Source organism: Hippopotamus amphibius, chromosome 3 (assembly GCF_030028045.1).
Source record: "Hippopotamus amphibius kiboko isolate mHipAmp2 chromosome 3, mHipAmp2.hap2, whole genome shotgun sequence".
NCBI lineage: Eukaryota > Metazoa > Chordata > Mammalia > Artiodactyla > Hippopotamidae > Hippopotamus > Hippopotamus amphibius.
Window position 1 is genome coordinate 156,193,836 of NC_080188.1, and position 16,047 is coordinate 156,209,882.

The 16,047-nt window shown below is 33.8% G+C and overlaps 1 protein-coding gene across 9 annotated transcripts in view; it reads left to right on the top strand.

Moving 5' to 3' along the window:
* CD55 (CD55 molecule (Cromer blood group)) overlaps positions 1-9,713 on the top strand; it is a 30,045-nt gene extending 20,332 nt beyond the window's left edge. For 5 of the 9 annotated variants that reach the window (XM_057728247.1, XM_057728251.1, XM_057728252.1 and 2 more), the window contains 4 exons: positions 814-834; positions 5,613-5,685; positions 7,704-7,809; positions 8,683-9,713. In XM_057728247.1, the coding sequence (XP_057584230.1) occupies positions 814-834; positions 5,613-5,685; positions 7,704-7,806 (197 nt within the window). In that variant the 3' untranslated portion in view covers positions 7,807-7,809; positions 8,683-9,713. Of the gene's footprint in view, positions 1-813; positions 7,810-8,682 lie in introns of those variants that run through there. The other 4 variants (XM_057728250.1, XR_009052733.1, XM_057728249.1 and 1 more) reach the window with 4 other exon arrangements.
* The last annotated feature ends 6,334 nt before the right edge of the window (positions 9,714-16,047 follow it).

The following is a 16,047-nucleotide window of genomic DNA, read 5'->3' on the forward strand; positions in this document are numbered from 1 at the left end:
CATGTTTCATTACCTAACTTGACTTTTTGCACTCAACATTTCTTTTGTGGCTTATATTGATACATTTAGATACAGTTCATTAATTTTAACACTTATATGTGGTTACTGACTTCCTCAAATTTTATGACATCTCTGGGCCTAAACGTTTTAGGTTGAATTCATCCAATTTTAAATAGGGCAAGGCAAAGAGAATCATTTCACTTTACATAAATTTGTTATAGAGCTAACTTTCTTAATATATTTCTTTCTGCAAGAATACGAGATAATTTAACAAATTTAACCTAAACCTGAGTCAGTTATTGTGATAAATATGCAAACAAATATTTGGGATCAAATTTCTCTTTTATACAATTAATTTACCCTTTAAATATTATATACCTTTTTTGCTCTTATTAAAAAAATAATAGCAACTACTACTCACTGAGTGTATTCCATAGTGGCATGTACCATGCACCTTCCGTTTGTCAGTATTAATCCTTACAATAACTTTGACTTGCCATCAAGTCATATAACCAAATTTACATGGTGTTTGTTTCAGTATTCAGTAACTCTGTATTATATTTTATGTTTATAGTGTTGACTCTGTTTAATAGAGATAGACACCGGTGTGTATGTTACTTGATTAAGTTAATAATATATAATTGTTTTTATTAATTTATTTACAATTATTTCTTTTAGTTATGAAAATATGAGTTGCTTTTGAACTTTCAAGTACAGTTGGTTGGTAAATTTATATATTTATTGAGTTGCTAGCAAATCAATGACTTTAAAATATTTTTATTTTTGTAATTCTTTCCTTTTTTTCTTCTTTAGTTGCTAGCGTCATTACATTGGGTAAGTGTGGCTTTCCGGCAGTTAACAGAATTTGTCATCGCTTTCGGATGTGTTATCTATGTTCCTGGAAAAGAATATTGTCTTTTAAGTGTGTTAGGAATGCTATGAAAATACAGTGTTTTTGGGTGCCAAAGAGAAAAAAGGTAAATGCATTTTATCGATGTGCTTTGTGAATACTATTAGGTACTTGGTATGTTCCTACATATTCCCCACCATGTTCTTGTTCCAAGGTAATTTTAGGACAATTTTAAATCATTTGGCCAATCAGTCAAGTATTATTGCATGTCTGTTGTCTCAATATATCTCATTCTAGTGGCTAAAGAAACACAAGAGGCAAGAGTTATCAATACAGTGTCTATCCTCAAGTATTTTATAATTAATCATAAACTACTCCTTGGCCATTTCTAGATGTCTGTCTTATCCCAAGTAAAACAAATAGTGTTACCTTTGGTTATATCCTCTTCCTTTTCTCTTCCTGTTAATGGTTTAAAGTAATCTTTAAAATATATTCCCTTGCTATAGGCATGAGGCCAAAAACATACCTGTGTTACAGTTTCTTCTAGCATTCGGTCTAGTCCGTTTTTGTTCGAAAATATATTATTTGATGTTATGTATTAACAAGAAGATTAATAAACTCCTAAAGAAGATGCTAAAATAAGTGTTTGTTAAGAAGTAATACAGATAAATTGGCATATTGCTAAGTAATGTCTAATGGAAAATACACTTAGAAAAAAGTGAATATTTTTGATTTATGTGTTAATAAGCTGAAGTCTCCTATCTTATGCATGCATGAATTAGCCAAGGGACTATAAAACTAAAAGTAGGTACTTGTTTTATTACTTTCATTGTTATTTTTATAGTTTTTATATTTTAAGTGAACCTTTTTTAAGCTAAAAGACGTATCTTGAAAGATTCCAAGAGTTGGAATTCACTTTGTTCATTCTATATTTTAAATAAAAATAAATATATTCTAAATGAAAATCTCATGATTTAATGATTTAATGACATTTTTAATAGATGAGCTTAAACATTTAATAGATGAGCTTTTTCTTACCAGCTCAGTTGCATTCAATGAAAGTTTGAGGTGCTTATTATTTTCTCTGAAATTAAGTATATACTGTATGATTTCCCAGAAACCTTCCCTCAGGGTTAGTTGTAATTCTAATGTGTGCTCAAAAATAAAGAGGAACTCCTTTCCTCTTATATCAGACATATGGCAATATTTTTCTTTGGGATCTTATAAAATATAAACCTGAAAATTGTTGATATCTTTACTTCTTAAATGTATTCTGTGAATGCAGTCACTTTTCTCATTTTAAAGATAAATTCTATGGCAAGGAAATTGCTTTTATTGATTACACAGCAACGCACATGAATGATACAAATGATATTAGAACTTTGCAAGTATTTGAATTTTTTCCTACGTAGTTCTGCTGAGAAATAGAGACTGACTACTCTTCTAAGCACCTTCTTATCTGCTGTGTAAGTGAAGCCTGCATTGTGATTTTTAAAGCTATTCTCTGCTGGCTGCGTATCAGTGTTTTTCAAAAAGAATTTTTTTTCATTATCACCCTCTCCCCCTCAAGGAGCTTTTAAGACATTTTTTCCTAATCATCCCTATGAAATATTAATACTACAGATATAATATAAATCTATTTATGTACTATATGCACACAGGTACTTTATACATAAAAAGTCAGATTTTTTTTTCCCTTTAGGGATGATACCAACCCCATTGAGAATACATGCTGTATATAATTGTGGGGTTTTTTTTTTTTGTTTTGTTCACACTGTCATATAGAAGGAAGACTTGTGCTTTGGAGTCAGTCAGACCTTGGTTTCAATCTTGTTTTGAATTTTTTTTCCATTTAGTCATTATTCAACCCAAGTGCTTCACTTAATCTCTTGGAGTCCCAGTTTTCTCATTTATGAGATGGTGATCATGATTCCTATTTAGTCTCAGAAGCTTAAAGAGGTAATAGATGTGAAAACTACTAGCATAGTGCTAAAAATTGAATAAATCTTAGCTTTAAGAATTCATTTTTATTTTATCACTATTATTTTCCTAAGGTGGATTTCTGACAATTTTATCATTCCCTATGGCCACACCAAAGAGTAAGAATAGTCCTTTATTAGAGTAATATTTGCGTTTGGCGCGTGACAAGGACTGTACTGAAATACACCTATGTATTATTTCATTTACTTCTCACAACAGTCCTGTAGTGTAGCTATGTCCCACTTTGTAGCTGAGAGAACTGTGGCTTTGCAAAATTCTTTACTTGCTCAAGGTCACAAAGCTATTAGGAGGCAGATGACTAGTTTCTTCAGCACTAAGTACTTGAAAGGATAGAACAATTCTTACCCTAGAGCTGCACAACTCAAATTTGACAGTTAAGATTGTCCTGATTCTTTACAACTATTGCTTTTTTTCCTTCTATTGCTGAACTCCTGTATTGTGACATTCACAAATCCCTTGCGGGAGCTAATAGGTCAGTTGCAGGAATATTAAAGAAAAGATTAGAGAATGCTCAGTGGAATATCAAAAATACTTCTTTTAAATATCACATGCTTATGTTATGTTATGCTTTTCTGTTAAACAGGATTATCAGGAGGAACAAAACCTATTCACAGCTTTCTTAGTTTTTCATAGTATATAGACTGCATTTCCGCTTTATGAGATGTATATGTGAGACCTTTTGAAATGACTGGATGGATCCACATTTCTTCAGAAAAGGAGACAAACGTCATTTGATAATACCAGATCTTGTACTTAGATTCTGACTTGGGTTGTTCGGGAATGGAGACCGTACTCTATATTAATGTAACACCCAGCTAATACAAATTTTGTTGGAGTAATCTCAGGTATTTTTCTTGAGAATATTGCAAACAGTTAAAATCATGCCCTGAACCTGGGGTTAGAAATAGGTTTTCTCTGGAGATAAACTGTTTGACTTACTCTTTTTCGGTCTCAGTTTTCTCATCTGCAAAAAGAATATCATTCAATGCAATTTAATAAACATTTACTAAACACTTTTTACTATTTGCAAGCACCTTGCCAATTGTTGGAGATAATGAGATAATAGGTGACAGACTGCTTTGCAGTGTTTTAAGTACTAGGTAAATATAATTCTACATAATGGGGAACATTACTAAAATACTGCTTTTACTTGGAGAAAAATATTTTCTAAAATTATGTAATTTTCCTACCTATGATCTCTTCAATGAATAATTAAGGACATTGCAATCATAATCATAATTTCATTTATAATTTTATAGTTTCTTTTAGCCCAAGTTGTGTCAATCTTAAGTTAAAAGTGATTCACCTTTGGGTGAATGTTAAGATCATAAACTATTGCCTTTATACTTTAAAGTTTTCTTTGTTTCTAATTTGCAAAATAATACTCTCATTAATCATTAATTATTGAGGAATCATTTCTTTAGAATTATATTTCTCATATTTCTGTATTTTGCACTGGTTTTCTGTTAAAGTATCAACCTCCACACACTTTCTTCTAGAATCACATATATGTGCTGATCAGTGTTCTAAGAATATTCCTAACTTCTGTCATCCAGATATTCTGGATCACTTTAAGATTTTCCATCTTCATTTATCATTCAAATTGAAAACGGGATTTTTCTGCAACATTTGAAAGTGGTGGGGTTAATGGGAAATGGTGAAAGGAAAAGAAACCCCAAATTTTTGAGAAGCCATGGTTTATGAGTACAGTCTTTTCAAGCTAATGCTATGGTGCGAAGGGATCAATTAAAGAAACTGGCTGGGTAAAATACTGTAAAGCCCATGGTGGAAACAGCTGTTTTTAAAATTATGTATCCACATGGCAGTTCAGTTGTGCAACATCTGTAGTATTTTGCTGATTTGGAACCAGATACACTTGTTAGTCACATTAGCTTCAGTTGCTTTTCTAGTGTTATCAATAATTTTCTTTGTAGTGCAGATTGAAAGAATAGGATTCAAGGATTTGGGAGCCTGGAGTGGGTAGGAAAAGGGAGACCCAGGGTGGTGAGGGGAAAGGGCAATGGGTGGTTTTCAGAAGAAAGCTTATGTGTAAAAGTCAAGGTATAAAATTTTTTTGCGGTTGATCAACTTATTTAACCAATTATTTACTGTTGTTCAACTCAAAATAGTGCATTTAATCTTGAAAGTAAATATTAGTTTTCCTAAATGAAAACTTATCTGCAATAGACTAAACATTGAAAAGCATTTCTATAAGCAAAGTATATTTTACTCTCTGCTCAGATGAGGATACCTTTCCTATGATGGAGAAATGCCTACATCTCTGTTACCTTTACTATGAACTAAGTAAATGGCCCTCCCGTTAACCACATATGGAAACTTCACGTTTCTGAGACTCAGTTTAATTATCTACAAAATGAGCGTGAGCTCCAAGACACCTTCTAGTGCTGAAATTACATAATACAGTCATCATATTTAAATAATCAATGGTCAAATCATTGAAAATTAAGCATGGTGGTGTTGAAACACTTTAGAACCCTCTCAAACCTGTTAAATTTTATGTGAGCATTGGGATACTTCATTTTAAATATTTCGTTTTTCCTTGAAAGAAAACAGATTAAATAACATGCAATTTTTACTGTCAAACTTGTGACATAAGCAAGCAAGCAAAATAGAATTCATGTCTCCTGGTTTTTCCTTAACTTACCTCATAATCAGTATGTTTGTCATTGTGAACTACACTGTATATATAATTTCTCATGTTTCTGTATTAACTGTCTTACCAAATTTTTTCCCCCTCAAGGATGTGTTGCTGGTACTATAATAATTGTTACCATAATTCTATTCAAAGTTTTCTGGGACAGTGGAAAATCAGGGTGAGCAGAAATTCTGATGATTTTAAAAAATTTGTTCTTAGCTTCTTTCCAGTAAAACTGGACACTATGCCGGTAGATAACTTTCTTAGCTTAATTGTATTTTTTGCCATGCTGTCTCTTTATTCCTTTTGCCTGTTGATTACTAACCTGGATGAACAGACTCTGTGTCTTTTAAAAAATGTTTAGATCCTGTGCATACAAGGACATTAAGTGATTTGAAACCCAAAGTCTCATTGCAATCTGTTAATCAACCCAACTTTTTCTCTACTCATTACAATTTATGAGAGTATCTGTGTATTGTAAAGAAGCGAAAAAATCTAGAAAGAGAAATTCTAACATATTGCTAAATTGCCTGTGACTAGGCCTATTAATAAATTGCATTTATTAATAGATGCCAGTCTAGCCAAAATCAGCCCAGTGGTTAAGAGGGCAGACTCAGGAACCTGACTGCTCGATTCCAGTCCTGGGCCTACTATTTACATACCATGTGACTGTGAGTGGCTTAACCTCTCTATGCCTCAGTTTTCTCATTTTTAAAAATGGGGGAAATATAGTACCTACTTCATGGGATTGTAGTATCTATCTCATGGCATCAAATGAATTGCCACCTGTAAAGAGGTTAGAACCTTACTTGGCACATCATAAGCACTCAGGTGATAAAAAAACAACACAGAAAAAAGAGATCAGTATTTGAAACATCTGATCTGCATTGAATATACGTGCATTAAGTATAAAGTTGGCTCTGATGTAGCCTGTAGACAGAGCATTATTTAAATTGACCCTCTTCTCTTTTGTAGATTTTATTGTTCAGAAAACTCATTTTGAAGTTCATATAAACTGGAATTCTTTCTGAAGTGCCCTAATGCCTATTTTTTCACTACTTGATTAAGAACGACTATATTTTAACGGTGTTACTAAATTGCCTATTTCAATTCTTTGGATGATGTGAGATATCTACTTTTTACCCTCCATGGCTCTTTCCCTTCTCTTTAAATTAACAATATTGTTTAAGCCTATTATAAGCTGAAGTATGTAAACATTCTGTAAATCACTAAATGGTTCCTTCTTTTACTAAAAATATTCGACCATTGGGTCCTGGGTTTGTTTTTTTTTTGTAGCAGATATTACAGATGTTTGTTTACTTCCAGTAAAATATTCTAGATGACTTAAAAGCAAATGTGGTAAAATAGAACTTCCTCTTCAGATTTTTCAGAAACTATTTAAGAATATGGTTTAGAGCCCAGCATAAATTAACAGAATTCTAAGTCATGTAAAGTGAGTTAAGTTGGTACAGATGCCTCAGCAAAAATACTCTGGAAAAAAAGAGTAAACCACCAGTCTTCTGTACTTCCTTCCATTTGGTCCAGTTCTCCTGAATTGGAACCTTTTCAGTTTACTTGTAAAGCCAATGCTCTGGGGCTTGGTAGGTGAGGGGGTGGGATGTGATGAGTTTATGGGGGGCTCTCTCTAGGCTATCATTTCTTTAGATATTTTGGTAAAATAATTGACCATGATATTTTTAATAGAATGAAAAGTGCTGAAACATAGAAGGAGGGGCTATTTGTTTTATGTTTTATTGGGGTTTTGCAGTAAACATAATTCTTCTATTTGTGAATCAGAAGAAATTCATGCAAACCCCTAAGAAAGAATTTGCCATTTTTCAGTTGCACTAAAAACACTCCACCTGCCTTATTTTGGAAGTATAAGCTGTTGAGGGTAGGAGCTGACTTTATACATTCCTGGTTATACTCTCAATTTCACACTGATTTAATTAAAATTTGATCTTAATGAGACAGGGGAAAGAGTTAATGCGTGTGAAGGTGTAATGTACCTTCACCTAGTGATCCTTTGTGTTAAATCCTGTCAAAGGATTTATTTACATCTTTTAGAAGTGTTGGATATGTGTGATAAATTTTAGTTTATACAAAGAATGTGATTGTAAGCAAATGCTGATATTGCTTTTTGATTGAACTTAAAATTTTATAATTCAGTCAGTATTTTCCTTCTCTACTATTCAGCTCTTACTACACACATGAGAACAACAAAGCACTTAATGTTAAGTTTCATAATTTAACTGTGACTGATGATGCTGCAGAAGTAAGACCACCTGGTAATTTATAAAAGGTATATTGTTCAATAAAATCATATGTCTGTGTCTTGGAAAATGTCCATTAACACAATTAACTCTATCTATCTGTGACTATTAAAGGACAATAGAGGCTTAGACCTCTATTATTGTCAGAATTGTTTCTCTTTGTTGAATGCGTGATTAACACAGTGAATCTTTCATTAATATGACCTGTCTTCAGTCCTCCTCTCTTCAGCAATATACTCATTATCTCATCCTGTGCTTTGTATTCAGTTTATTGAAATGATTAGATGCTCACCATGCTACAAATATCTGGGGACAACAAAAGGTTGATACATTAGGGCTTACAAATAGGAATACCTTTATTGTGACTACCTGCATCATGAGATGATTGACCCATATTGTATTTGCATCTCCGTTTTACTTGGTGACTTCTAATGTTTCCAGCATTTAAGAAATAGTAAATCTATTTTAATGTGTCTTTTTAAGTCATGTTTACAGGTCTTATCTCTTCTATGTCGTTAGGCAAGATTATCACACAAAACTAATAATGTATATGTATCTGTAACACTTTCTGGGTATCTTCTTTTGATTAAAACCTTCTATTTTAGGGAGTTTTCATTGACTTTTAATCTGAAAGTATTTTAGTTGAATCTAACTTGGCCACTTAATCTCAAGAAACTAAAAACTCAACTGTCCTCTTTTAGTTGGTGTTGCTATAGCTACCAAACTCTAAACTGAGGTTGTTCATACTCTATAACTTAACAAATTTTCTATTTCTTTTGCCCCCCCCCCCAAATTAACCAACTAATTCTTTTTCATGGTTTATCACATAGTAACTAAAAAATTAATGTTTATCACAAGTAAATAAAATTATTTTGATTTTAACTTTTTTTTTTAACTTTCAGGACATGTATGTATGACATTGACAGTTTTGCTTATGATGCTAGTAACCACTGGCTAACTGAGCCAAAGAAGAGTTGAGAAGAAAGTGCACACGAGTACACAGAATATTTCTAGTTTTGTAAAACTTTCTAATGGAGTGGACACAGTATATGTAGTAGTGTTCTTCTTTTTGCGTGTTCTCTTGTCTTTAAGATGTATAGGAATGTCCCCGAAACAAGGAAAAACGAATCTGTCCTGGAATCACATTCTCAACACTCCTAAGACTCTTGAAAATAGAACAGCTCACAAGATTGAGAGTGACTACTTTCACAAAAGTGTGGGAAATTGGAGAGATTTGTTCATGCTTAGAATGTGAGCAAGAAGAAAAGGAAAAAAAGTGAATTTTTCCCCCAAATGTGTAATGTTATTTTTACTTACAAAGGGCACAAAAAATTAAAAACATTAATTGGATATTAAAACAAATAAACCAGTCTTTCTAAGGAAAATTGCCAAAGAGAGCTGAAACACATTTTAAGATAATCCTTCTTGATTAAAAGGCATTTTCATCTTTTCTTATTCCATTAAAATGTCTGAGTCAGTTGGCAAAATTTTTTAAAGGAAAAACATGCTGATGACTTAAGAGTGTTGAGTTTCTTGGGTTAGTTCGTGGCAAAGGAGGAGTACAGAATGAAGGAATAATTCTTCCTTTGTCATACGAGCAGAGATAGTGAATTAGTGCCTTATTTGTAAGATGGATCAGCTTTAATTTTGTTCTTAAAACATTTTCTTTTTTTTTGAAAAAGAGTCCCGTGAGAGGGTGAAAGGTGTCTTTAATGACTTAATGTCTTTAAAAGTATCCAGAGATATTATAATATTAATATAAGAAAAGATTCTATATTTCTGAAATGAGATGTTCATATTCAAATTGTAAATCTTATTCTTTTGTAATCTTAAGCTTAATTTATATTTATTTATGTGCTACATGGATACCAAAAAAAGTTCAAGAAGATATGTAAAGAAAATTTTATTTTCCATAAATAGAAATAAATAATTGGTCACATTTTTGTCTCACGTGGTATTTGCCATTTATTTTCTTAAATGTAAATAATTTATTTATAAATAAGTCCCTTTCTACCTTTCCTAAGTGGTTTAGAATGCTGTCCTTTGGGTATCCTAGTGTGAATCATTTTCATTTACTTTTTAATGTATCACTTGTTATTGATTTATCTAAAGGCAATCACATCAATTTCCAGATTCTTAATATGTTCTTGTCATCTTGCCAATCACATGTTAAGTGTTGGAAAAGACTAGAATATATACATAACTGAATTTAACAATAATTATTTTGTCATATTGCTTCACCTACTTTATTCTTAAAGTATTTTAAGATAAATTCCATTAGCATCATGGCATTTCACCATAAATACCTTTTTTAATTAATTAATTAATTAATTGGCTGTGTTGGGTCTTTGTTGGTTTCTCTAGTTGTGGCGAGTGGTGGCAACTCTTTTTTTTTTTTTTTTAAAGTTTTTAATTTTTTTTTATTTTTTTGGGGGTACACCAAGTTCAATCATCTGTTTTTATACACATATCTCCATATTCCCTCCCTCCCTCAACTTCCCCCCTGGTGGCAACTCTTCATTGTGGTGCTCGGGCTCCTCACTGCCATGGCTTCTCTTGTTGTGGAGCATGAGCGCTAGGCTTGCAGGCTTCAGTAGTTACAGCACATGGATTCAATAGTTGTGGCTCACGGGCTTAATTGCTCCGAGGCCTGTGGGATCTTCCTGGAGCAGGGATCGAAACTGTGTCCCCTGCATTGGCAGGCAGATTAGTAACCTGCACCACAAGGGAAGTCCCTATAAATACTTAAATATGTATTTCCAACAATAAAGGCTTTTTTTCCTACCTAACCACAATCATCACAACTAACAAGACTATTGATAATTTCCTAATGGTTTCTAATATTAGGAAATTCTTTTAACTTCCTTAAAAGTTCTGCAAATAGGCTCATACCAATCTACTAATTCATTTGTTAAATAGGAGGGCCTACTCTACTTACTCTGTGACAATCTGGTGCTTCCTGGGGTAGTAGCAAGGACAACACTGATTCAGTTACTCAGAAAAATACATGAGAACCTACTATGTGCAGGTTATGTGCTAGGTGCTGAAGCTACCAAATGACTACCACACAGTATCTACCCACAGGTTGCTTATAAGAAGACCTAAACGATACACCTATTGAGAGAAAGGATGTACAGTTATATGTGTTGCACTTGTATAGGATTTAGGGAGTGCCTAAAATGTCTTTGCTAAGTGGATGAGGGGTGGGCTGGGAGCCATTCAGGACAGGATGCAAACTAAGAAAGGACAGTAGATGAGATTCACATGGCAGGATTGGAACTGCAAATAGTGCAGCAAGCTCAGAGTAGGAAGGGCTTGGACAGAGGACTCTGATGTGTCATGTGTTTAGTGTAAAAGTAAAATTATAAATTCCAAATAGTTTATTCTACTGTGATTAAGTTAAAATTGGAATCAATGGTCACAGGTTTATAGTAGCAAGAATTTTAGATATTAGGAAACATTGAATTTTGACAATAAAATACATTTGAGTTAGGCTTTATACTTTCTTACTTAGGTAAAGGTAAAAGCGGAAAAAATATCTAACAACCAGTTACCTCGAAGAAAATAATGATAGAAACAGGTATGTTGGGGTAATGGGATTTTCTTGTAGGACTTATATCCTATTATCATGAGGTTGAATAGTTTTATATTTTCCCAAGGTAAGCTCTCCTATAATATTATACTTTATTATTTTTTAGAATATTTATTTATTTATTTGGCTGCACTGGGTCTTTATTTTTAGTAAATTTTATTTATTTATTTATTTATTTATTTATTTATTTATTTATTGGCTGCTGTTGGGTCTTCGTTGCTGCGTGGGCTTTCTCTAGTTGCGGGGAGCAGGAGCTACGCCTCATTGTGGTGCATGGGCTTCTCATTCATGTGGCTTCTCCTGCTGGAAAGCACGGGCTCTAGGCTCGCGGGCTTCAGTAGTTGTGGCATGTGGGCTCAATAGTTGTGGATCGTGGGTGCTAGAGGGCAGGCTCAGTAGTTTTGGCACACAGGCTTAGTTGCTCGGCAGCAAGTGGGATCTTCCCAGACCAGGGCTTGAACCCATGTCCCGTACATTGGCAGGGGGATTCCTAACCACTGCACCACCAGGGAATCCCTGCAGTGGGTCTTAGTTGCTGCATGCGGGATCTTCGTTGCCGTGTGCAGGATCTTTAGTTGCAGCATGCATGTGGGATCTAGTTCCCTGACCAGGGAACCTGGGCCCCCTGCATTGGCAGTGCAGAGTCTTTACTGCTGGACCACTAGGGAAGTCCCCTAATATTATACTTTAATTGCCAAGATTGTTTTGCCTTTACTCTTGAGAGTGATACTTATTTGTTGCAGGAAATTATGCTTGCTCACCAAAGAAATTTGTGTTTTATAATATTTAACCCACAGTTACTATGAACTTTCTTGAAACACTTGAACATTAATAGTTTTTGTCTTATTACACCCTAGCATCATTTTTCAGTTAATGTCCAAAGTGGAATTGCCTCATTTTCCACCCACGCACCTTGAGTGTACCCTCCATTCCCTTGCCTAAATTAAAAGCAGCCTCTTTCCCAAAGCTGATGCTTCCTTTGCAGCCCACTCCAGTGGTGGCTAGTTCATTTTCAGACTTCAGATGCCTCAGTCTTGAGAGGTGGTGGTGTTGTTTTTCTTGCTTACCCTTGCTTCTACTTCCATCTCAAGTCTCCTATACATTCTTTTTTAACTTTTTTTTTATTTTTTAAATTTATTTTTATTTATTTATTTATTGGCTGCGCTGGGTCTTTGTTGTTGTGTGTGGGCTTTTCTCTAGTTACGATGAGCAGAGGCTACTCTTTGTTGTGGTGCATGGGCTTCTTATTGTGGTGGCTTATTTTGTTGCCCTAGGCACGTGGGCTTCAATAGTTGTGGCACGTGGGCTCAGTAGTTGTGGCTTACAGGCTCTAGAGTGCAGGCTCAGTAGTTGTGGTGCCTGGGGTTAGTTGCTCTGTGGCATGTGGGATCTTCTCTAGCAAGGGATCGAACCCGTGTCCCCTGCATTGGCAGGTGGTTTCTTAATCACTGCACCACCGGGGAAGTCCCATACATTCTTTAAAAAGAGTAATTGTTCTTTTACTCTGGTAGGGTAATTAATTTACTAAAATGTTAATTTTTTTTCCTGTAGTTTTTCCTCTCCCAATTCCAAGCAGCTAGCCAAATTTTGGACTTCCTTGCCACAGGCGAACCTCATGACCAGATGGAAGCAGAAAACTTAGAGAAACTTAAACATGGCTCTCTTCCCTGTTTTTTTTTTTTGTTGTTCTTGTTGTTTTTGTTTGCTTATTTTTGTTTCTGTTTTTCATCTGAAATCCTATGCTCTCATCATAGACTGTGGAGAGTGTGGTAGAAGCAGAACCAGGAAGAGAGAAGATTCCTGTAAACAACAAAGAAGACAGATGTTGCTCACAATTTCAAAGTCTCCAAGCCAAGCATCTTGAGGGTTTCTGGGGTGGGGAGGTAAGGACCCAGAGATGAGTGATGGGAAGTACATCTTTTGAAGTTGCATATTTTGAGTTAAGTTTAGCAGGATTTGTTAAAGGATCTGATGTGAAGATAAAAAGAAAGAAAGAAGACAACGATGACACCAAGATTTTTAGCCTGAGCAACAAAAAGGAGGAGGTTGACACTTATCAAGCAGGGGAAGACTTTTGTAACAGAAAGATCAGGAGTTTGTTTTTAGACATGGTAAGTTTAAGATGCCTTTCAGACATAAAAGCGGACATGTTGTATAAATAGCCAAAAATACAAATCTGGAGCTCAGAGGAGGTGTCCAGTCTTGATATATTTGGGAGTCATCAACAGGAGAACATTTTGTCCGGGAACCCAAGAAAGCAAGGTGAAGACTAATATTCAACTTTTGGGTTTACAGTATGGTGGCTATTGCTGTCCTTGTCCAAAATTCTTTCAGTACAGTGGTTGTGGGTAAGAGCCTAAATTGAAAGAGAAATCTGACAGACACTACATTAATAAACTGATCAAAAGTGACGTTACCAATAATGGGACAAATAACATGAAGTTGATCCTGATAGAACACTTGAGAAGAACTCAGCAGCATCTGTGTTGTATTGCTGCTAAAAATGCATACTCTAGATCAAGTTAGAGGAAACATCAGGAAAACAGTTTGAGGGACATTCTACAAAATATTGATAGCTATCCTGTGCTCTTCCAAAGTGTTAAGGTTGTGAAAATCAAGTCCCTCACCTCCCAAAAAAGACAAAATAATAAAGATAAGTGCAAAAATCTTTGAAATAGAAAGCAGAAAAATACTAGAAAAAAATTATGAAATCAAAAGTTAGGTCTTTAAAAAAATCAATATAACTGATAAAATTCCATTTTGACTAATAAAGAATAAAAGAAGACAAAAATTACCAGTATCATAATGTAATAGAATACATCAATCACTACAGAGCCTGGCCATTAAAAGAAAAATAAGATGATACCAATTTTATACCAATAAATTCAACTTTATACCAATAAATTCAAAAAAATTGGATGAAATGAACAAATTAGTTGAAAGACACAAATTATAAAGTCTGACCCAATAAGAATACAAAACTTGAATAGCCCTATATTAATTCAAGAAACTGAGTTTTCAGTTAAAAATCTGTCCCAAAAGAAAATTTTATGCCCAGATAGCTTCACTGGTAAATCCTAACATTTAAAGAAGAAATTATACCAATCATACACAAACTCTTTTAGAAAATAGAGGAAGAGAGAATATTCCCAAACTCATTTTTTGAGGCCAACGACATCAGAAAAGAGAACTATGAACCAATATCCCTCATGAAAATAGTCACAAATATCATTAACAAAATTTTAGCAAAACCAACCCAGCAATATATAAAGGAATATGGTGTATCATCATCAAATCACATTTATCCCAGGAGTAAAAGTTTGATTTAATATACAAAAATCAATCAGTATAATTCACCTTAGTAACAGAATAAAGAAGAAAACTATATGATCATTTCAATAGATACAGAAGAAGTTGATAAAGTCCAACACCAATTCATGATAAAATCTCTCAGCCAACTAAGAAGAAAAGGGAAATTTCTTAATCTAATTAAGAGCATATTTAACAAACCTACAAGTTTCATTGTACTAAACAGTGAAAGGCTCAATGCTTTCTCCCTAAGAAAAGGATATCTACTTTACTACTTCTATTCAATATTTTACTTGAGGTTTTAACCAGTGCTGTAAGACAAGAAAAAGAAATGAAAGTTAACGAATAGGAATGGTAGAAGTAAAATTGTCTTTATTGGCAAATGATATGATTATGAATATAGAAAATACTCTAATAGAACTAATAAATGAATTTAGTTAGGTTACAGGATACAATGTTAATATACAAAAAAATATAATTTTGTATGCTCGTGATCAACAATTAGAAAAAGAAAATTTTAAAACAACCCCATTTCCAATAGCATCCAAAACATGAAATATTTAGAGATACATTTTACAAAATATGTGAAAGAACTCTACAAAGAAAACTATAAAACTTTGTTGAGAGAAATTATGGGTCTAACAAATGGTATATCATTTTCATGAATTGGAAGACACAAAGTTAAGATGTCAGTTTTTCACACATCAATCTATAATCCCAGCAGGAATATTAAGAAACTGACCCTAAATCTATATTAGAAACAAATTTCCTCTCTTAATCCTCTTTTCATAGTGTTATTTTTAAAAAGAGGTCAGAAAACTAAGAACTGTATTTCTCAGCTTCCACTGAAGCTGGAAGTCTGGAGGCAAATTATGTCTACTGTGTAAAACCAGTCACAAAATACTTGAAGGTCGGAATAAAGGCATAGGCCAAATTCCTGCTTTCTACTTAGCTTTCTTTCTTAGCTTTCTAGAAATAGAAAGCTAAGAGTGGACAGAGGTAAATGTTTGTGGTGGCCATTTTCCACTTTCCTTTATCTAGTCATCAACTTCATGGGAATAAAAATCTGTTGTGAAAGATAGTGGTATAGCAGCAGCTTCCTGAACTTCAGCTCATGACTTCAGTGATGTGGCCTTGAAGTCAATAGTTCCAAAATGGTTCTCTGAGCTCTAGCCTTCCCAGCTCTTTTTTTTTTTTTTTTTAAAGAAACAGAGGGATTTCTGTTTTCTGCACTGAAATGTGGCTAACCCAATGTTCCACAAGTGTTAACTGTCTTTATGATAAATTGTTTCTTCTTCTTTGCTGTGAAATATGGTCTTCCAATTCACTGATTCTCTCTTGAATTGTTTCCACGATAGAGGTAATA